Raw genomic sequence first — 20,764 nt, 5'->3', positions numbered from 1 at the left:
CTGAGGCTAACGCTGCCCTAAATGCCATGTGTGAAATGGCCACGCCCCCAGTCTGCACCCACGCACTTGACATTCCCCCTTCAAACCCTATCCCTATGGGAGATGGATGTCCCAACACAACCCCAGGATGATGTTCGTATGTTTGCTCGTTGCTACTGTTAGTCACCGTTCGAATGTTGAAGATTGCTGCAGGGTTGATAGTTCGTGGTAGGTCGACTGTTGACTGATTGCGAACGATAACAGCTGAAAGACACTTGAAGAATGATGATCCACGCTGGGTATTAAACTCACCGACGCTTTGCCCCCTTTAAACTCTTGGGAGCAAGAGGTGACTGTACCACCGCTCCAAAGAAACCAGTTGGATCATGACTGTGGTTGCGAGGTGAGCTTGACGTTTGCTCTCTCAAAAGCCAGGGGAGCAACTCTGCTCTCCTTCTTTCTCATTACACGGACCGTTTTCAACTCAACCGCTTCACCATCACTGTGGCCAAGACCATCCCTTCTCCCACCAGCCCTCCTCCATTCACAACCAGCAAGTCGAGGAGGGCCTCTTTCCCGGGGGGATCCCTGAGGCTGTGTGAAAACGACTTCTCCCCAGCAAAGTCCAGGATTTTTCCAGGCCTGCTCCTCACAGCAGGATGGCATTCCCGGCTGATGCCTGGCAAGTGGAAGCCTGGCTCCCAGGCCACAGATTCCTCCTAATCACCTATAGGCTAACTCCCCGCTGCCGGCATGCCGGCTGGGCCATCGGCAGCACACAGCCACTCCAACAGCTGCCTTGGCTGCCACCCGCCTGGTCCTCCCCCGCAGCCTCCCGACCACAGCACCGCTGACTGCAAGGGCTGCACCATCAAACCCCTCCCTTTCCACCATCCACGTCGGCACCGCCACCTCGCCTGCCCTGCCCACCCCTCCTGAAGAGCCCCTACCCGCCATCCCAGCACTCCAGGCGTGGGACTCGTTCCACCGGGGACCGCGAATCCCAAGGAGAGCCCAGCTCCGCAAAGGGACCAAAGGCTTCCAGAAACAGCCACTTGTACCCACCGCCGCTGACAGCTGATGAACCCGCAACACATCGGGGGCACCCCAGCCCCCCTTAACCCTTTCCCTCCCCAGGAGGAGCTGGGGAGGCTCTAGGGGCATGGCGGAACACGGACAGCCGACACGTTCTGTCCCGGGAGACCCCAGAGTCTCCTTAGAGGCCAACAACCACAACGAACCATGGCGCGGCCACCACTGGGGCTCCCACCGCGCGGCTCCCGTGCCGCCCCGGCACCCCGGCTCCTCCACACTTTTGTACTCCCCGAAACCTTCTCCCCACCAGGTAGGCAACGAGCCCAGCCCTGCAGCCCGGGGACCACTCCTGGGGGCAAGAGCGGAGCTCACCACCGGCCATCGCTCCTGTCTCTCTTTCAGGCTCAGCCAACCTGTGCCCACTGCCCGCGCAGGAGCAGCCCTTCCCCGCAGCCTGGGCACCCCCACCGGCGGTGGCAACCCACGCCCCACAGGCACCACCAGCAGGTACGGCACCCCTCTCTGCTCGGCCACCCCAACACCTTCAGCATCCCCGACCCACGGGCACCTTCAGCCCCCCCACCACCATCCCCAGCCCCCCGGCAGATATGGCACAGGCCTTCAGCAAGCCTGAGTGAGCATCGCTGCCCTCCCCTGGCTGACGGGAGCCCACCGCATCCAATTTCCAGAGAATTCCCCAAAGGCTTGGGGACATCCCTCCCATTTCACCCTCTCAAACTGAACCTCCTCCCCAGTTTCCAAGCCCACCTTGCCGGCACAGCAGATCACCCCAGAGGCGGGGAGCGCCCCGGCCACAAGCTCCTAACGTACCTGGTGCAGAGACGGGGGCTACAGGCAATGGGGGCTGGCTCAGCAGGTGCCCCTGCAGGGTCCCCGTGGACCAACACGGCTCCCACTCACCCCCACAGGGCTGCAGAGGCCTCCACGGGGCTGCTTCTTCGACCCGCGGGCGTTCCACATGCAGCGCACAACCACCAGCCTGCTTCCACGGGCCACCGCCACGCTCGCCCACGGTGCCGCTTCTCTGCCGGGTGCTGGCCTCTGGGGCCCCGGGGGCTGCGCGACCTGCCTGGCCTGGGCAGCCCCACGCACCCCCCACGGCCAACCCCAACACCACGCCCCCTACCAAGAGCAGAGGAGAGCGGTGGCCCCAGCCTCCCCGGTGCAGCCGCCGTCCAGCTCTGGCCTCCAGCACGCTGAAGGCACGGCTGCACCCTCGGCATGCAACATGCCACCAGGCACCAACGTCCCCACCAGCCCCTCGACTGCCACCCACAACCAAGGTCTTGGGGACCCAGCTGCTGGCCTTGGAGTCTCTGACAAGGAGCTTCTTGAAGAGGCCCTAAGGCTCCTTGGTTGCTCCCTGGATGCGGAGGGGCTCAGCCAGGGAGGGCCCAGCAGCGGCCCCATGCCTGGGGACCCCGGTGGCACCTGCGCAGAGGCTGGAGCGGTGGCCACAGCCTCCCCGATCTCGCCGACGGCCATCCCCGCCTATGAGCACGCCGAGGGGCAGCCAGCACACACCAACATCGCTGTCAGCGGCACCCCCGCGGGGGCACACCCGGGCACCAACATCCCCCTGGGCACCCACGTCCACACCAGCCCCTCTGCTGCTCCCCACAACCAGCCGCTGGGAGACCCGGCCGCTGACCTTGCGCTGCCCGATGAGGTGCCTCTCCACGAGGCCCTCAGGTTCTTTGGCTGCTCCATGGACGAGTCGGGGATCAGCCAGGGAGGGCCCAGCAGCGGCCCCACGCCTGGGGACCCGGGTGCCACCAGCGCAGGCATCCCCCCCTGCGACCTCGCCTCACTCGCTCTGCCCGAGGAGCTGCTCAGCCCTGACTACAGCGTCCCCGAGACCGCCGACGCCACCCTGAGCCTGGAAGAGTTTGTCCAGAGCATCGGGCTGGAGCTGCAGGAGCCGTGGGGGGATGCGGGGAGGGAGCTGCCAGGGCCCCAGCCTGCCATGGCAGGGGCACGGGGCAAGAAGCGGGGGAAGAGCCCCTTGCCAAAGGCCGCCAGCAAGCGCAGGGCTCTGGCAGGCAGCACGCGGGTGGCAGGGCGGGATTAGAGGGGGTGGCATGGCGGGGATTAGATGCAGCGTGGGGCTGAGGTGGAGGGCGGGGGAGTGGGGGTGGTGTTTAGGGGCGGAGGGCGGGGAGGCTGTTGGAGGGTGGGTGGGGTAGGGTAGCTTTGATTTTACCTGTTGCCTTGTGTTTTTTTCCATTAAAAGTTGTTTCTCCAGAACGGCTCTGTGCCTGCGTGGGAGGGGGAGGGAGCACAGGGGCCATGGGGAAATGGCACCCAAGGGGTGCAAAAGCCCCGCTGAGCCCCACATCACAGCCAGCAAGCCCCAAAGGGCACCGAGCCTCCCCCAGGGACGAGTCACCGCCAGCAGAGCAGGCAATGGTGGTGGGGGACTCCCCTGTCCCCTTCCCCAGGGGGGGCGGCCCTTTGGTGGGGGAGCCATGACAGTCGGGGCCCTGCAGGACTCACAGACACGGCCCCACACGGAAAGCAGCACAGAGCCCCTGGGACAAGGGTTCCGTACCACATGGAGGGCTACAGCTTCCCTGAGCCTCACGAGATAAAGAAGAGGGGGAGGGCGAGGGCTCCCCCTCGGCTCCTGGCGGACACCCAGAGCCTCTGCGACAAGGGCAGAGCTCGGGGGCCGGGGAGGGCACACCCCCCCCCAACAGGGCCTGCAAGGCCTTCGTCTTGAGCACGACCGGCGTCCCCTCCAGCAGGGACAGGGCTCGCTGCAAAGGCCCTCAAAGGCCCGCAAGACAATCGCGCCCTTCCTCGGGGCCCACTGTGCGCAGCCCCGAAGCACGCCTTTGCCTCACTGCCGCACCAAAAGGTCCCCAAACGACACCAAGAATGGCGAGGGAGGGAGCTGCAGGCCAGGCAGGGACCCTCCTCCCCTTCTCGGGCTCCGCCGTGGGCAGCTGCAACACCAGGAAGGAGGCGGGGTTGGGAGAGGGGGAACCAGTAAGAATAATGACAAGACATGGCATTGGCCAGAAAGTGCCCCGAAGCTTCGTCCCTCTTTATTGCTGCAACGTGGGCCCAGTGCAGCCAACGGCGACTCTGGGGAGCCGCCTCAGCTTTGCGGGTGGGTCTTGCAGAAGGTGCGGGCTGAGGTCCCGTCAGAGCAGCCCCCGGCACCGGCAGTCGTAGGGGATAAGCCCCTTCCTTCGGGCAGTCCCAGTGATGCCGCTGGGGCGTTAGGAGTCCCGTTGGGGCCTGCACGGGCGCAGTCCCGGTGCCATCAGCATGGCACGGCGCAGCTCCCGGGGATGCTGCCGCTCACCGTCTCATCTCGCACGCTCGCCCGCCCCGAGCATCGTCCTCGCCCCAACACTCCTGTCCCCTGCACCAGCTGCACCGCCACCGCGCGCAGTCTTTGGAATCGGGATCCCTCCAGTCCGAAACACTCTCTCCTAGACCCAAGCCTGCAGCTAGAGGCACTAACAAACTCTGCACATGATAGCCTAGGCCTCTTAAAGCATCGACTGCAAGAAACCAGCAAGACGACTGCTCAAATCTGAGCTGTGTTAGACTTCCTCCTGCCGAGGGAGAAAGGCGTATGCGGGAAGCTGAAGCTATCGGGAGGTGACAGTTGCGTCCACATGGCACACGTTTCAGTGCCACTACGAGAACAGATGAACGAGGTGAAGAGAATGGCCAAAGACACCAGAGAAATGCCCACTGCGCTAGGGACTAAGTGCCTGGGGAAAGTTTTCAGTGCGTTTGGGATTTCCCTGTTGGGGAGGCTAAGTAGCCTCCCTCAGTCTTTGCTAACGGTCATCATCGTAATTGTGGTAGTTTGTATTATTATCAGCTGTATTAAGAGCACGCTACGGAAATCCGTGTCCGCTGTGAAGGAGTCGCTCCCTTAAAAGCTGTCCCTGAGGCTAACGCTGCCCTAAATGCCATGTGTGAAATGGCCACGCCCCCAGTCTGCACCCACGCACTTGACATTCCCCCTTCAAACCCTATCCCTATGGGAGATGGATGTCCCAACACAACCCCAGGATGATGTTCGTATGTTTGCTCGTTGCTACTGTTAGTCACCGTTCGAATGTTGAAGATTGCTGCAGGGTTGATAGTTCGTGGTAGGTCGACTGTTGACTGATTGCGAACGATAACAGCTGAAAGACACTTGAAGAATGATGATCCACGCTGGGTATTAAACTCACCGACGCTTTGCCCCCTTTAAACTCTTGGGAGCAAGAGGTGACTGTACCACCGCTCCAAAGAAACCAGCTGGATCATGACTGTGGTTGCGAGGTGAGCTTGACGTTTGCTCTCTCAAAAGCCAGGGGAGCAACTCTGCTCTCCTTCTTTCTCATTACACGGACCGTTTTCAACTCAACCGCTTCACCATCACTGCGGCCAAGACCATCCCTTCTCCCACCAGCCCTCCTCCATTCACAACCAGCAAGTCGAGGAGGGCCTCTTTCCCGGGGGGATCCCTGAGGCTGTGTGAAAACGACTTCTCCCCAGCAAAGTCCAGGATTTTTCCAGGCCTGCTCCTCACAGCAGGATGGCATTCCCGGCTGATGCCTGGCAAGTGGAAGCCTGGCTCCCAGGCCACAGATTCCTCCTAATCACCTATAGGCTAACTCCCCGCTGCCGGCATGCCGGCTGGGCCATCGGCAGCACACAGCCACTCCAACAGCTGCCTTGGCTGCCACCCGCCTGGTCCTCCCCCGCAGCCTCCCGACCACAGCACCGCTGACTGCAAGGGCTGCACCATCAAACCCCTCCCTTTCCACCATCCACGTCGGCACCGCCACCTCGCCTGCCCTGCCCACCCCTCCTGAAGAGCCCCTACCCGCCATCCCAGCACTCCAGGCGTGGGGCTCGTTCCACCGGGGACCGCGAATCCCAAGGAGAGCCCAGCTCCGCAAAGGGACCAAAGGCTTCCAGAAACAGCCACTTGTACCCACCGCCGCTGACAGCTGATGAACCCGCAACACATCGGGGGCACCCCAGCCCCCCTTAACCCTTTCCCTCCCCAGGAGGAGCTGGGGAGGCTCTAGGGGCATGGCGGAACACGGACAGCCGACACGTTCTGTCCCGGGAGACCCCAGAGTCTCCTTAGAGGCCAACAACCACAACGAACCATGGCGCGGCCACCACTGGGGCTCCCACCGCGCGGCTCCCGTGCCGCCCCGGCACCCCGGCTCCTCCACACTTTTGTACTCCCCGAAACCTTCTCCCCACCAGGTAGGCAACGAGCCCAGCCCTGCAGCCCGGGGACCACTCCTGGGGGCAAGAGCGGAGCTCACCACCGGCCATCGCTCCTGTCTCTCTTTCAGGCTCAGCCAACCTGTGCCCACTGCCCGCGCAGGAGCAGCCCTTCCCCGCAGCCTGGGCACCCCCACCGGCGGTGGCAACCCACGCCCCACAGGCACCACCAGCAGGTACGGCACCCCTCTCTGCTCGGCCACCCCAACACCTTCAGCATCCCCGACCCACGGGCACCTTCAGCCCCCCCACCACCATCCCCAGCCCCCCGGCAGATATGGCACAGGCCTTCAGCAAGCCTGAGTGAGCATCGCTGCCCTCCCCTGGCTGACGGGAGCCCACCACATCCAATTTCCAGAGAATTCCCCAAAGGCTTGGGGACATCCCTCCCATTTCACCCTCTCAAACTGAACCTCCTCCCCAGTTTCCAAGCCCACCTTGCCGGCACAGCAGATCACCCCAGAGGCGGGGAGCGCCCCGGCCACACGCTCCTAACGTACCTGGTGCAGAGACGGGGGCTACAGGCAATGGGGGCTGGCTCAGCAGGTGCCCCTGCAGGGTCCCCGTGGACCAACACGGCTCCCACTCACCCCCACAGGGCTGCAGAGGCCTCCACGGGGCTGCTTCTTCGACCCGCGGGCGTTCCACATGCAGCGCACAACCACCAGCCTGCTTCCACGGGCCACCGCCACGCTCGCCCACGGTGCCGCTTCTCTGCCGGGTGCTGGCCTCTGGGGCCCCGGGGGCTGCGCGACCTGCCTGGCCTGGGCAGCCCCACGCACCCCCCACGGCCAACCCCAACACCACGCCCCCTACCAAGAGCAGAGGAGAGCGGTGGCCCCAGCCTCCCCGGTGCAGCCGCCGTCCAGCTCTGGCCTCCAGCACGCTGAAGGCACGGCTGCACCCTCGGCATGCAACATGCCACCAGGCACCAACGTCCCCACCAGCCCCTCTGCTGCCACCCACAACCAAGGTCTTGGGGACCCAGCTGCTGGCCTTGGAGTCTCTGACAAGGAGCTTCTTGAAGAGGCCCTAAGGCTCCTTGGTTGCTCCCTGGATGCGGAGGGGCTCAGCCAGGGAGGGCCCAGCAGCGGCCCCATGCCTGGGGACCCCGGTGGCACCTGCGCAGAGGCTGGAGCGGTGGCCACAGCCTCCCCGATCTCGCCGACGGCCATCCCCGCCTATGAGCACGCCGAGGGGCAGCCAGCACACACCAACATCGCTGTCAGCGGCACCCCCGCGGGGGCACACCCGGGCACCAACATCCCCCTGGGCACCCACGTCCACACCAGCCCCTCTGCTGCTCCCCACAACCAGCCTCTGGGAGACCCGGCCGCTGACCTTGCGCTGCCCGATGAGGTGCCTCTCCACGAGGCCCTCAGGTTCTTTGGCTGCTCCGTGGACGAGTCGGGGATCAGCCAGGAGGGTCCCAGCAGCGGCCCCACGCCTGGGGACCCTGGTGCCACCAGCGCAGGCATCCCCCCCTGCGACCTCGCCTCACTCGCTCTGCCCGAGGAGCTGCTCAGCCCTGACTACAGCGTCCCCGAGACCGCCGACGCCACCCTGAGCCTGGAAGAGTTTGTCCAGAGCATCGGGCTGGAGCTGCAGGAGCCGTGGGGGGATGCGGGGAGGGAGCTGCCAGGGCCCCAGCCTGCCATGGCAGGGGCACGGGGCAAGAAGCGGGGGAAGAGCCCCTTGCCAAAGGCCGCCAGCAAGCGCAGGGCTCTGGCAGGCAGCACGCGGGTGGCAGGGCGGGATTAGAGGGGGTGGCATGGCGGGGATTAGATGCAGCGTGGGGCTGAGGTGGAGGGCGGGGGAGTGGGGGTGGTGTTTAGGGGCGGAGGGCGGGGAGGCTGTTGGAGGGTGGGTGGGGTAGGGTAGCTTTGATTTTACCTGTTGCCTTGTGTTTTTTTCCATTAAAAGTTGTTTCTCCAGAACGGCTCTGTGCCTGCGTGGGAGGGGGAGGGAGCACAGGGGCCATGGGGAAATGGCACCCAAGGGGTGCAAAAGCCCCGCTGAGCCCCACATCACAGCCAGCAAGCCCCAAAGGGCACCGAGCCTCCCCCAGGGACGAGTCACCGCCAGCAGAGCAGGCAATGGTGGTGGGGGACTCCCCTGTCCCCTTCCCCAGGGGGGGCGGCCCTTTGGTGGGGGAGCCACGACAGTCGGGGCCCTGCAGGACTCACAGACACGGCCCCACACGGAAAGCAGCACAGAGCCCCTGGGACAAGGGTTCCGTACCACATGGAGGGCTACAGCTTCCCTGAGCCTCACTAGATAAAGAAGAGGGGGAGGGCGAGGGCTCCCCCTCGGCTCCTGGCGGACACCCAGAGCCTCTGCGACAAGGGCAGAGCTCGGGGGCCGGGGAGGGCACACCCCCCCCCAACAGGGCCTGCAAGGCCTTCGTCTTGAGCACGACCGGCGTCCCCTCCAGCAGGGACAGGGCTCGCTGCAAAGGCCCTCAAAGGCCCGCAAGACAATCGCGCCCTTCCTCGGGGCCCACTGTGCGCAGCCCCGAAGCACGCCTTTGCCTCACTGCCGCACCAAAAGGTCCCCAAACGACACCAAGAATGGCGAGGGAGGGAGGTGCAGGCCAGGCAGGGACCCTCCTCCCCTTCTCGGGCTCCGCCGTGGGCAGCTGCAACACCAGGAAGGAGGCGGGGTTGGGAGAGGGGGAACCAGTAAGAATAATGACAAGACATGGCATTGGCCAGAAAGTGCCCCGAAGCTTCGTCCCTCTTTATTGCTGCAACGTGGGCCCAGTGCAGCCAACGGCGACTCTGGGGAGCCGCCTCAGCTTTGCGGGTGGGTCTTGCAGAAGGTGCGGGCTGAGGTCCCGTCAGAGCAGCCCCCGGCACCGGCAGTCGTAGGGGATAAGCCCCTTCCTTCGGGCAGTCCCAGTGATGCCGCTGGGGCGTTAGGAGTCCCGTTGGGGCCTGCACGGGCGCAGTCCCGGTGCCATCAGCATGGCACGGCGCAGCTCCCGGGGATGCTGCCGCTCACCGTCTCATCTCGCACGCTCGCCCGCCCCGAGCATCGTCCTCGCCCCAACACTCCTGTCCCCTGCACCAGCTGCACCGCCACCGCGCGCAGTCTTTGGAATCGGGATCCCTCCAGTCCGAAACACTCTCTCCTAGACCCAAGCCTGCAGCTAGAGGCACTAACAAACTCTGCACATGATAGCCTAGGCCTCTTAAAGCATCGACTGCAAGAAACCAGCAAGACGACTGCTCAAATCTGAGCTGTGTTAGACTTCCTCCTGCCGAGGGAGAAAGGCGTATGCGGGAAGCTGAAGCTATCGGGAGGTGACAGTTGCGTCCACATGGCACACGTTTCAGTGCCACTACGAGAACAGATGAACGAGGTGAAGAGAATGGCCAAAGACACCAGAGAAATGCCCACTGCGCTAGGGACTAAGTGCCTGGGGAAAGTTTTCAGTGCGTTTGGGATTTCCCTGTTGGGGAGGCTAAGTAGCCTCCCTCAGTCTTTGCTAACGGTCATCATCGTAATTGTGGTAGTTTGTATTATTATCAGCTGTATTAAGAGCACGCTACGGAAATCCGTGTCCGCTGTGAAGGAGTCGCTCCCTTAAAAGCTGTCCCTGAGGCTAACGCTGCCCTAAATGCCATGTGTGAAATGGCCACGCCCCCAGTCTGCACCCATGCACTTGACATTCCCCCTTCAAACCCTATCCCTATGGGAGATGGATGTCCCAACACAACCCCAGGATGATGTTCGTATGTTTGCTCGTTGCTACTGTTAGTCACCGTTCGAATGTTGAAGATTGCTGCAGGGTTGATAGTTCGTGGTAGGTCGACTGTTGACTGATTGTGAACGATAACAGCTGAAAGACACTTGAAGAATGATGATCCACGCTGGGTATTAAACTCACCGACGCTTTGCCCCCTTTAAACTCTTGGGAGCAAGAGGTGACTGTACCACCGCTCCAAAGAAACCAGTTGGATCATGACTGTGGTTGCGAGGTGAGCTTGACGTTTGCTCTCTCAAAAGCCAGGGGAGCAACTCTGCTCTCCTTCTTTCTCATTACACGGACCGTTTGCAACTCAACCGCTTCACCATCACTGCGGCCAAGACCATCCCTTCTCCCAGCAGCCCTCCTCCATTCACAACCAGCAAGTCGAGAAGGGCCTCTTTCCCGGGGGGATCCCTGAGGCTGTGTGAAAACGACTTCTCCCCAGCAAAGTCCAGGATTTTTCCAGGCCTGCTCCTCACAGCAGGATGGCATTCCCGGCTGATGCCTGGCAAGTGGAAGCCTGGCTCCCAGGCCACAGATTCCTCCTAATCACCTATAGGCTAACTCCCCGCTGCCGGCATGCCGGCTGGGCCATCGGCAGCACACAGCCACTCCAACAGCTGCCTTGGCTGCCACCCGCCTGGTCCTCCCCCGCAGCCTCCCGACCACAGCACCGCTGACTGCAAGGGCTGCACCATCAAACCCCTCCCTTTCCACCATCCACGTCGGCACCGCCACCTCGCCTGCCCTGCCCACCCCTCCTGAAGAGCCCCTACCCGCCATCCCAGCACTCCGGGCGTGGGGCTCGTTCCACCGGGGACCGCGAATCCCAAGGAGAGCCCAGCTCCGCAAAGGGACCAAAGGCTTCCAGAAACAGCCACTTGTACCCACCGCCGCTGACAGCTGATGAACCCGCAACACATCGGGGGCACCCCAGCCCCCCTTAACCCTTTCCCTCCCCAGGAGGAGCTGGGGAGGCTCTAGGGGCATGGCGGAACACGGACAGCCGACACGTTCTGTCCCGGGAGACCCCAGAGTCTCCTTAGAGGCCAACAACCACAACGAACCATGGCGCGGCCACCACTGGGGCTCCCACCGCGCGGCTCCCGTGCCGCCCCGGCACCCCGGCTCCTCCACACTTTTGTACTCCCTGAAACCTTCTCCCCACCAGGTAGGCAACGAGCCCAGCCCTGCAGCCCGGGGACCGCTCCTGGGGGCAAGAGCGGAGCTCACCACCGGCCATCGCTCCTGTCTCTCTTTCAGGCTCAGCCAACCTGTGCCCACTGCCCGCGCAGGAGCAGCCCTTCCCCGCAGCCTGGGCACCCCCACCGGCGGTGGCAACCCACGCCCCACAGGCACCACCAGCAGGTACGGCACCCCTCTCTGCTCGGCCACCCCAACACCTTCAGCATCCCCGACCCACGGGCACCTTCAGCCCCCCCACCACCATCCCCAGCCCCCCGGCAGATATGGCACAGGCCTTCAGCAAGCCTGAGTGAGCATCGCTGCCCTCCCCTGGCTGACGGGAGCCCACCGCATCCAATTTCCAGAGAATTCCCCAAAGGCTTGGGGACATCCCTCCCATTTCACCCTCTCAAACTGAACCTCCTCCCCAGTTTCCAAGCCCACCTTGCCGGCACAGCAGATCACCCCAGAGGCGGGGAGCGCCCCGGCCACAAGCTCCTAACGTACCTGGTGCAGAGACGGGGGCTACAGGCAATGGGGGCTGGCTCAGCAGGTGCCCCTGCAGGGTCCCCGTGGACCAACACGGCTCCCACTCACCCCCACAGGGCTGCAGAGGCCTCCACGGGGCTGCTTCTTCGACCCGCGGGCGTTCCACATGCGGCGCACAACCACCAGCCTGCTTCCACGGGCCACCGCCACGCTCGCCCACGGTGCCGCTTCTCTGCCGGGTGCTGGCCTCTGGGGCCCCGGGGGCTGCGCGACCTGCCTGGCCTGGGCAGCCCCACGCACCCCCCACGGCCAACCCCAACACCACGCCCCCTACCAAGAGCAGAGGAGAGCGGTGGCCCCAGCCTCCCCGGTGCAGCCGCCGTCCAGCTCTGGCCTCCAGCACGCTGAAGGCACGGCTGCACCCTCGGCATGCAACATGCCACCAGGCACCAACGTCCCCACCAGCCCCTCGACTGCCACCCACAACCAAGGTCTTGGGGACCCAGCTGCTGGCCTTGGAGTCTCTGACAAGGAGCTTCTTGAAGAGGCCCTAAGGCTCCTTGGTTGCTCCCTGGATGCGGAGGGGCTCAGCCAGGGAGGGCCCAGCAGCGGCCCCATGCCTGGGGACCCCGGTGGCACCTGCGCAGAGGCTGGAGCGGTGGCCACAGCCTCCCCGATCTCGCCGACGGCCATCCCCGCCTATGAGCACGCCGAGGGGCAGCCAGCACACACCAACATCGCTGTCAGCGGCACCCCCGCGGGGGCACACCCGGGCACCAACATCCCCCTGGGCACCCACGTCCACACCAGCCCCTCTGCTGCTCCCCACAACCAGCCGCTGGGAGACCCGGCCGCTGACCTTGCGCTGCCCGATGAGGTGCCTCTCCACGAGGCCCTCAGGTTCTTTGGCTGCTCCGTGGACGAGTCGGGGATCAGCCCGGAGGGTCCCAGCAGCGGCCCCACGCCCGGGGACCCTGGTGCCACCAGCGCAGGCATCCCCCCCTGCGACCTCGCCTCACTCGCTCTGCCCGAGGAGCTGCTCAGCCCTGACTACAGCGTCCCCGAGACCGCCGACGCCACCCTGAGCCTGGAAGAGTTTGTCCAGAGCATCGGGCTGGAGCTGCAGGAGCCGTGGGGGGATGCGGGGAGGGAGCTGCCAGGGCCCCAGCCTGCCATGGCAGGGGCACGGGGCAAGAAGCGGGGGAAGAGCCCCTTGCCAAAGGCCGCCAGCAAGCGCAGGGCTCTGGCAGGCAGCACGCGGGTGGCAGGGCGGGATTAGAGGGGGTGGCATGGCGGGGATTAGATGCAGCGTGGGGCTGAGGTGGAGGGCGGGGGAGTGGGGGTGGTGTTTAGGGGCGGAGGGCGGGGAGGCTGTTGGAGGGTGGGTGGGGTAGGGTAGCTTTGATTTTACCTGTTGCCTTGTGTTTTTTTCCATTAAAAGTTGTTTCTCCAGAACGGCTCTGTGCCTGCGTGGGAGGGGGAGGGAGCACAGGGGCCATGGGGAAATGGCACCCAAGGGGTGCAAAAGCCCCGCTGAGCCCCACATCACAGCCAGCAAGCCCCAAAGGGCACCGAGCCTCCCCCAGGGACGAGTCACCGCCAGCAGAGCAGGCAATGGTGGTGGGGGACTCCCCTGTCCCCTTCCCCAGGGGGGGCGGCCCTTTGGTGGGGGAGCCACGACAGTCGGGGCCCTGCAGGACTCACAGACACGGCCCCACACGGACAGCAGCACAGAGCCCCTGGGACAAGGGTTCCGTACCACATGGAGGGCTACAGCTTCCCTGAGCCTCACTAGATAAAGAAGAGGGGGAGGGCGAGGGCTCCCCCTCGGCTCCTGGCGGACACCCAGAGCCTCTGCGACAAGGGCAGAGCTCGGGGGCCGGGGAGGGCACACCCCCCCCCAACAGGGCCTGCAAGGCCTTCGTCTTGAGCACGACCGGCGTCCCCTCCAGCAGGGACAGGGCTCGCTGCAAAGGCCCTCAAAGGCCCGCAAGACAATCGCGCCCTTCCTCGGGGCCCACTGTGCGCAGCCCCGAAGCACGCCTTTGCCTCACTGCCGCACCAAAAGGTCCCCAAACGACACCAAGAATGGCGAGGGAGGGAGCTGCAGGCCAGGCAGGGACCCTCCTCCCCTTCTCGGGCTCCGCCATGGGCAGCTGCAACACCAGGAAGGAGGCGGGGTTGGGAGAGGGGGAACCAGTAAGAATAATGACAAGACATGGCATTGGCCAGAAAGTGCCCCGAAGCTTCGTCCCTCTTTATTGCTGCAACGTGGGCCCAGTGCAGCCAACGGCGACTTTGGGGAGCCGCCTCAGCTTTGCGGGTGGGTCTTGCAGAAGGTGCGGGCTGAGGTCCCGTCAGAGCAGCCCCCGGCACCGGCAGTCGTAGGGGATAAGCCCCTTCCTTCGGGCAGTCCCAGTGGTGCCGCTGGGGCGTTAGGAGTCCCGTTGGGGCCTGCACGGGCGCAGTCCCGGTGCCATCAGCATGGCACGGCGCAGCTCCCGGGGATGCTGCCGCTCACCGTCTCATCTCGCACGCTCGCCCGCCCCGAGCATCGTCCTCGCCCCAACACTCCTGTCCCCTGCACCAGCTGCACCGCCACCGCGCGCAGTCTTTGGAATCGGGATCCCTCCAGTCCGAAACACTCTCTCCTAGACCCAAGCCTGCAGCTAGAGGCACTAACAAACTCTGCACATGATAGCCTAGGCCTCTTAAAGCATCGACTGCAAGAAACCAGCAAGACGACTGCTCAAATCTGAGCTGTGTTAGACTTCCTCCTGCCGAGGGAGAAAGGCGTATGCGGGAAGCTGAAGCTATCGGGAGGTGACAGTTGCGTCCACATGGCACACGTTTCAGTGCCACTACGAGAACAGATGAACGAGGTGAAGAGAATGGCCAAAGACACCAGAGAAATGCCCACTGCGCTAGGGACTAAGTGCCTGGGGAAAGTTTTCAGTGCGTTTGGGATTTCCCTGTTGGGGAGGCTAAGTAGCCTCCCTCAGTCTTTGCTAACGGTCATCATCGTAATTGTGGTAGTTTGTATTATTATCAGCTGTATTAAGAGCACGCTACGGAAATCCGTGTCCGCTGTGAAGGGGTCGCTCCCTTAAAAGCTGTCCCTGAGGCTAACGCTGCCCTAAATGCCATGTGTGAAATGGCCACGCCCCCAGTCTGCACCCATGCACTTGACATTCCCCCTTCAAACCCTATCCCTATGGGAGATGGATGTCCCAACACAACCCCAGGATGATGTTCGTATGTTTGCTCGTTGCTACTGTTAGTCACCGTTCGAATGTTGAAGATTGCTGCAGGGTTGATAGTTCGTGGTAGGTCGACTGTTGACTGATTGCGAACGACAACAGCTGAAAGACACTTGAAGAATGATGATCCACGCTGGGTATTAAACTCACCGACGCTTTGCCCCCTTTAAACTCTTGGGAGCAAGAGGTGACTGTACCACCGCTCCAAAGAAACCAGTTGGATCATGACTGTGGTTGCGAGGTGAGCTTGACGTTTGCTCTCTCAAAAGCCAGGGGAGCAACTCTGCTCTCCTTCTTTCTCATTACACGGACCGTTTGCAACTCAACCGCTTCACCATCACTGCGGCCAAGACCATCCCTTCTCCCACCAGCCCTCCTCCATTCACAACCAGCAAGTCGAGGAGGGCCTCTTTCCCGGGGGGATCCCTGAGGCTGTGTGAAAACGACTTCTCCCCAGCAAAGTCCAGGATTTTTCCAGGCCTGCTCCTCACAGCAGGATGGCATTCCCGGCTGATGCCTGGCAAGTGGAAGCCTGGCTCCCAGGCCACAGATTCCTCCTAATCACCTATAGGCTAACTCCCCGCTGCCGGCATGCCGGCTGGGCCATCGGCAGCACACAGCCACTCCAACAGCTGCCTTGGCTGCCACCCGCCTGGTCCTCCCCCGCAGCCTCCCGACCACAGCACCGCTGACTGCAAGGGCTGCACCATCAAACCCCTCCCTTTCCACCATCCACGTCGGCACCGCCACCTCGCCTGCCCTGCCCACCCCTCCTGAAGAGCCCCTACCCGCCATCCCAGCACTCCGGGCGTGGGACTCGTTCCACCGGGGACCGCGAATCCCAAGGAGAGCCCAGCTCCGCAAAGGGACCAAAGGCTTCCAGAAACAGCCACTTGTACCCACCGCCGCTGACAGCTGATGAACCCGCAACACATCGGGGGCACCCCAGCCCCCCTTAACCCTTTCCCTCCCCAGGAGGAGCTGGGGAGGCTCTAGGGGCATGGCGGAACACGGACAGCCGACACGTTCTGTCCCGGGAGACCCCAGAGTCTCCTTAGAGGCCAACAACCACAACGAACCATGGCGCGGCCACCACTGGGGCTCCCACCGCGCGGCTCCCGTGCCGCCCCGGCACCCCGGCTCCTCCACACTTTTGTACTCCCCGAAACCTTCTCCCCACCAGGTAGGCAACGAGCCCAGCCCTGCAGCCCGGGGACCGCTCCTGGGGGCAAGAGCGGAGCTCACCACCGGCCATCGCTCCTGTCTCTCTTTCAGGCTCAGCCAACCTGTGCCCACTGCCCGCGCAGGAGCAGCCCTTCCCCGCAGCCTGGGCACCCCCACCGGCGGTGGCAACCCACGCCCCACAGGCACCACCAGCAGGTACGGCACCCCTCTCTGCTCGGCCACCCCAACACCTTCAGCATCCCCGACCCACGGGCACCTTCAGCCCCCCCACCACCATCCCCAGCCCCCCGGCAGATATGGCACAGGCCTTCAGCAAGCCTGAGTGAGCATCGCTGCCCTCCCCTGGCTGACGGGAGCCCACCGCATCCAATTTCCAGAGAATTCCCCAAAGGCTTGGGGACATCCCTCCCATTTCACCCTCTCAAACTGAACCTCCTCCCCAGTTTCCAAGCCCACCTTGCCGGCACAGCAGATCACCCCAGAGGCGGGGAGCGCCCCGGCCACAAGCTCCTAACGTACCTGGTGCAGAGACGGGGGCTACAGGCAATGGGGGCTGGCTCAGCAGGTGCCCCTGCAGGGTCCCCGTGGACCAACACGGCTCCCACTCACCCCCACAGGGCTGCAGAGGCCTCCACGGGGCTGCTTCTTCGACCCGCGGGCGTTCCACATGCAGCGCACAACCACCAGCCTGCTTCCACGGGCCACCGCCACGCTCGCCCACGGTGCCGCTTCTCTGCCGGGTGCTGGCCTCTGGGGCCCCGGGGGCTGCGCGACCTGCCTGGCCTGGGCAGCCCCACGCACCCCCCACGGCCAACCCCAACACCACGCCCCCTACCAAGAGCAGAGGAGAGTGGTGGCCCCAGCCTCCCCGGTGCAGCCGCCGTCCAGCTCTGGCCTCCAGCACGCTGAAGGCACGGCTGCACCCTCGGCATGCAACATGCCACCAGGCACCAACGTCCCCACCAGCCCCTCTGCTGCCACCCACAACCAAGGTCTTGGGGACCCAGCTGCTGGCCTTGGAGTCTCTGACAAGGAGCTTCTTGAAGAGGCCCTAAGGCTCCTTGGTTGCTCCCTGGATGCGGAGGGGCTCAGCCAGGGAGGGCCCAGCAGCGGCCCCATGCCTGGGGACCCCGGTGGCACCTGCGCAGAGGCTGGAGCGGTGGCCACAGCCTCCCCGATCTCGCCGACGGCCATCCCCGCCTATGAGCACGCCGAGGGGCAGCCAGCACACACCAACATCGCTGTCAGCGGCACCCCCGCGGGGGCACACCCGGGCACCAACATCCCCCTGGGCACCCACGTCCACACCAGCCCCTCTGCTGCTCCCCACAACCAGCCGCTGGGAGACCCGGCCGCTGACCTTGCGCTGCCCGATGAGGTGCCTCTCCACGAGGCCCTCAGGTTCTTTGGCTGCTCCATGGACGAGTCGGGGATCAGCCCGGAGGGTCCCAGCAGCGGCCCCATGCCTGGGGACCCTGGTGCCGCCAGCGCAGGCATCCCCCCCTGCGACCTCGCCTCACTCGCTCTGCCCGAGGAGCTGCTCAGCCCTGACTACAGCGTCCCTGAGACCGCCGACGCCACCCTGAGCCTGGAAGAGTTTGTCCAGAGCATCGGGCTGGAGCTGCAGGAGCCGTGGGGGGATGCGGGGAGGGAGCTGCCAGGGCCCCAGCCTGCCATGGCAGGGGCACGGGGCAAGAAGCGGGGGAAGAGCCCCTTGCCAAAGGCCGCCAGCAAGCGCAGGGCTCTGGCAGGCAGCACGCGGGTGGCAGGGCGGGATTAGAGGGGGTGGCAAGGCGGGGATTAGATGCAGCGTGGGGCTGAGGTGGAGGGCGGGGGAGTGGGGGTGGTGTTTAGGGGCGGAGGGCGGGGAGGCTGTTGGAGGGTGGGTGGGGTAGGGTAGCTTTGATTTTGCCTGTTGCCTTGTGTTTTTTTCCATTAAAAGTTGTTTCTCCAGAACGGCTCTGTGCCTGCGTGGGAGGGGGAGGGAGCACAGGGGCCACGGGGAAATGGCACCCAAGGGGTGCAAAAGCCCCGCTGAGCCCCACATCACAGCCAGCAAGCCCCAAAGGGCACCGAGCCTCCCCCAGGGACGAGTCACCGCCAGCAGAGCAGGCAATGGTGGTGGGGGACTCCCCTGTCCCCTTCCCCAGGGGGGGCGGCCCTTTGGTGGGGGAGCCACGACAGTCGGGGCCCTGCAGGACTCACAGACACGGCCCCACACGGAAAGCAGCACAGAGCCCCTGGGACAAGGGTTCCGTACCACATGGAGGGCTACAGCTTCCCTGAGCCTCACTAGATAAAGAAGAGGGGGAGGGCGAGGGCTCCCCCTCGGCTCCTGGCGGACACCCAGAGCCTCTGCGACAAGGGCAGAGCTCGGGGGCCGGGGAGGGCACACCCCCCCCCAACAGGGCCTGCAAGGCCTTCGTCTTGAGCACGACCGGCGTCCCCTCCAGCAGGGACAGGGCTCGCTGCAAAGGCCCTCAAAGGCCCGCAAGACAATCGCGCCCTTCCTCGGGGCCCACTGTGCGCAGCCCCGAAGCACACCTTTGCCTCACTGCCGCACCAAAAGGTCCCCAAACGACACCAAGAATGGCGAGGGAGGGAGCTGCAGGCCAGGCAGGGACCCTCCTCCCCTTCTCGGGCTCCGCCGTGGGCAGCTGCAACACCGGGAAGGAGGCGGGGTTGGGAGAGGGGGAACTAGTAAGAATAATGACAAGACATGGCATTGGCCAGAAAGTGCCCCGAAGCTTCATCCCTCTTTATTGCTGCAACGTGGGCCCAGTGCAGCCAACGGCGACTTTGGGGAGCCGCCTCAGCTTTGCGGGTGGGTCTTGCAGAAGGTGCGGGCTGAGGTCCCGTCAGAGCAGCCCCCGGCACCGGCAGTCGTAGGGGATAAGCCCCTTCCTTCGGGCAGTCCCAGTGATGCCGCTGGGGCGTTAGGAGTCCCGTTGGGGCCTGCACGGGCGCAGTCCCGGTGCCATCAGCATGGCACGGCGCAGCTCCCGGGGATGCTGCCGCTCACCGTCTCATCTCGCACGCTCGCCCGCCCCGAGCATCGTCCTCGCCCCAACACTCCTGTCCCCTGCACCAGCTGCACCGCCACCGCGCGCAATCTTTGGAATCGGGATCCCTCCAGTCCGAAACACTCTCTCCTAGACCCAAGCCTGCAGCTAGAGGCACTAACAAACTCTGCACATGATAGCCTAGGCCTCTTAAAGCATCGACTGCAAGCAACCAGCAAGACGACTGCTCAAATCTGAGCTGTGTTAGACTTCCTCCTGCCGAGGGAGAAAGGCGTATGCGGGAAGCTGAAGCTATCGGGAGGTGACAGTTGCGTCCACATGGCACACGTTTCAGTGCCACTACGAGAACAGATGAATGAGGTGAAGAGAATGGCCAAAGACACCAGAGAAATGCCCACTGCGCTAGGGACTAAGTGCCTGGGGAAAGTTTTCAGTGCGTTTGGGATTTCCCTGTTGGGGAGGCTAAGTAGCCTCCCTCAGTCTTTGCTAACGGTCATCATCGTAATTGTGGTAGTTTGTATTATTATCAGCTGTATTAAGAGCACGCTACGGAAATCCGTGTCCGCTGTGAAGGAGTCGCTCCCTTAAAAGCTGTCCCTGAGGCTAACGCTGCCCTAAATGCCATGTGTGAAATGGCCACGCCCCCAGTCTGCACCCACGCACTTGACATTCCCCCTTCAAACCCTATCCCTATGGGAGATGGATGTCCCAACACAACCCCAGGATGATGTTCGTATGTTTGCTCGTTGCTACTGTTAGTCACCGTTCGAATGTTGAAGATTGCTGCAGGGTTGATAGTTCGTGGTAGGTCGACTGTTGACTGATTGCGAACGATAACAGCTGAAAGACACTTGAAGAATGATGATCCACGCTGGGTATTAAACTCACCGACGCTTTGCCCCCTTTAAACTCTTGGGAGCAAGAGGTGACTGTACCACCGCTCCAAAGAAACCAGTTGGATCATGACTGTGGTTGCGAGGTGAGCTTGACGTTTGCTCTCTCAAAAGCCAGGGGAGCAACTCTGCTCTCCTTCTTTCTCATTACACGGACCGTTTTCAACTCAACCGCTTCACCATCACTGCGGCCAAGACCATCCCTTCTCCCAGCAGCCCTCCTCCATTCACAACCAGCAAGTCGAGGAGGGCCTCTTTCCCGGGGGGATCCCTGAGGCTGTGTGAAAACGACTTCTCCCCAGCAAAGTCCAGGATTTTTCCAGGCCTGCTCCTCACAGCAGGATGGCATTCCCGGCTGATGCCTGGCAAGTGGAAGCCTGGCTCCCAGGCCACAGATTCCTCCTAATCACCTATAGGCTAACTCCCCGCTGCCGGCATGCCGGCTGGGCCATCGGCAGCACACAGCCACTCCAACAGCTGCCTTGGCTGCCACCCGCCTGGTCCTCCCCCGCAGCCTCCCGACCACAGCACCGCTGACTGCAAGGGCTGCACCATCAAACCCCTCCCTTTCCACCATCCACGTCGGCACCGCCACCTCGCCTGCCCTGCCCACCCCTCCTGAAGAGCCCCTACCCGCCATCCCAGCACTCCAGGCGTGGGACTCGTTCCACCGGGGACCGCGAA

The 20,764-nt window shown here is 63.8% G+C and overlaps 4 protein-coding genes across 4 annotated transcripts; all 4 read left to right on the top strand.

Annotated features, from left to right (window-relative positions):
* Nucleotides 1–1,221: 1,221 nt before the first annotated feature.
* LOC135316466 (proline-rich protein 22-like) lies at nt 1,222–3,106 on the top strand. The gene is made up of 3 exons (XM_064469921.1): nt 1,222–1,324; nt 1,417–1,521; nt 1,944–3,106. The coding sequence occupies exons 1-3, from the start codon at nt 1,222–1,224 to the stop codon at nt 3,104–3,106; spliced, it is 1,371 nt and encodes a 456-aa protein (XP_064325991.1).
* Nucleotides 3,107–6,167: 3,061 nt separating this feature from the next.
* On the top strand, nt 6,168–8,052 carry LOC135316465 (proline-rich protein 22-like). The gene is made up of 3 exons (XM_064469920.1): nt 6,168–6,270; nt 6,363–6,467; nt 6,890–8,052. The coding sequence occupies exons 1-3, from the start codon at nt 6,168–6,170 to the stop codon at nt 8,050–8,052; spliced, it is 1,371 nt and encodes a 456-aa protein (XP_064325990.1).
* Nucleotides 8,053–11,113: 3,061 nt separating this feature from the next.
* Nucleotides 11,114–12,998, top strand: LOC135316464 (proline-rich protein 22-like). The gene is made up of 3 exons (XM_064469919.1): nt 11,114–11,216; nt 11,309–11,413; nt 11,836–12,998. The coding sequence occupies exons 1-3, from the start codon at nt 11,114–11,116 to the stop codon at nt 12,996–12,998; spliced, it is 1,371 nt and encodes a 456-aa protein (XP_064325989.1).
* A 3,061-nt stretch (nt 12,999–16,059) lies between these two features.
* LOC135316463 (proline-rich protein 22-like) lies at nt 16,060–17,944 on the top strand. The gene is made up of 3 exons (XM_064469918.1): nt 16,060–16,162; nt 16,255–16,359; nt 16,782–17,944. The coding sequence occupies exons 1-3, from the start codon at nt 16,060–16,062 to the stop codon at nt 17,942–17,944; spliced, it is 1,371 nt and encodes a 456-aa protein (XP_064325988.1).
* The last annotated feature ends 2,820 nt before the right edge of the window (nt 17,945–20,764 follow it).

The sequence above is a fragment of the Phalacrocorax carbo genome, chromosome 19 (assembly GCF_963921805.1).
Source record: "Phalacrocorax carbo chromosome 19, bPhaCar2.1, whole genome shotgun sequence".
Lineage (NCBI taxonomy): Eukaryota > Metazoa > Chordata > Aves > Suliformes > Phalacrocoracidae > Phalacrocorax > Phalacrocorax carbo.
This window is presented reverse-complemented; position numbering and strand designations above follow the sequence as displayed.

Bases quoted from the DNA above. Each gene is read 5' to 3' on its own strand.
- LOC135316466 (XM_064469921.1), top strand. From the start codon at position 1,222: ATGGCGCGGCCACCACTGGGGCTCCCACCGCGCGGCTCCCGTGCCGCC. The intron at 1,325-1,416 runs GTAGGCAACGAG...TCTCTCTTTCAG, and splicing joins CGAAACCTTCTCCCCACCAG to GCTCAGCCAACCTGTGCCCA. The intron at 1,522-1,943 runs GTACGGCACCCC...TCACCCCCACAG, and splicing joins CCCACAGGCACCACCAGCAG to GGCTGCAGAGGCCTCCACGG.
- LOC135316465 (XM_064469920.1), top strand. From the start codon at position 6,168: ATGGCGCGGCCACCACTGGGGCTCCCACCGCGCGGCTCCCGTGCCGCC. The intron at 6,271-6,362 runs GTAGGCAACGAG...TCTCTCTTTCAG, and splicing joins CGAAACCTTCTCCCCACCAG to GCTCAGCCAACCTGTGCCCA. The intron at 6,468-6,889 runs GTACGGCACCCC...TCACCCCCACAG, and splicing joins CCCACAGGCACCACCAGCAG to GGCTGCAGAGGCCTCCACGG.
- LOC135316464 (XM_064469919.1), top strand. From the start codon at position 11,114: ATGGCGCGGCCACCACTGGGGCTCCCACCGCGCGGCTCCCGTGCCGCC. The intron at 11,217-11,308 runs GTAGGCAACGAG...TCTCTCTTTCAG, and splicing joins TGAAACCTTCTCCCCACCAG to GCTCAGCCAACCTGTGCCCA. The intron at 11,414-11,835 runs GTACGGCACCCC...TCACCCCCACAG, and splicing joins CCCACAGGCACCACCAGCAG to GGCTGCAGAGGCCTCCACGG.
- LOC135316463 (XM_064469918.1), top strand. From the start codon at position 16,060: ATGGCGCGGCCACCACTGGGGCTCCCACCGCGCGGCTCCCGTGCCGCC. The intron at 16,163-16,254 runs GTAGGCAACGAG...TCTCTCTTTCAG, and splicing joins CGAAACCTTCTCCCCACCAG to GCTCAGCCAACCTGTGCCCA. The intron at 16,360-16,781 runs GTACGGCACCCC...TCACCCCCACAG, and splicing joins CCCACAGGCACCACCAGCAG to GGCTGCAGAGGCCTCCACGG.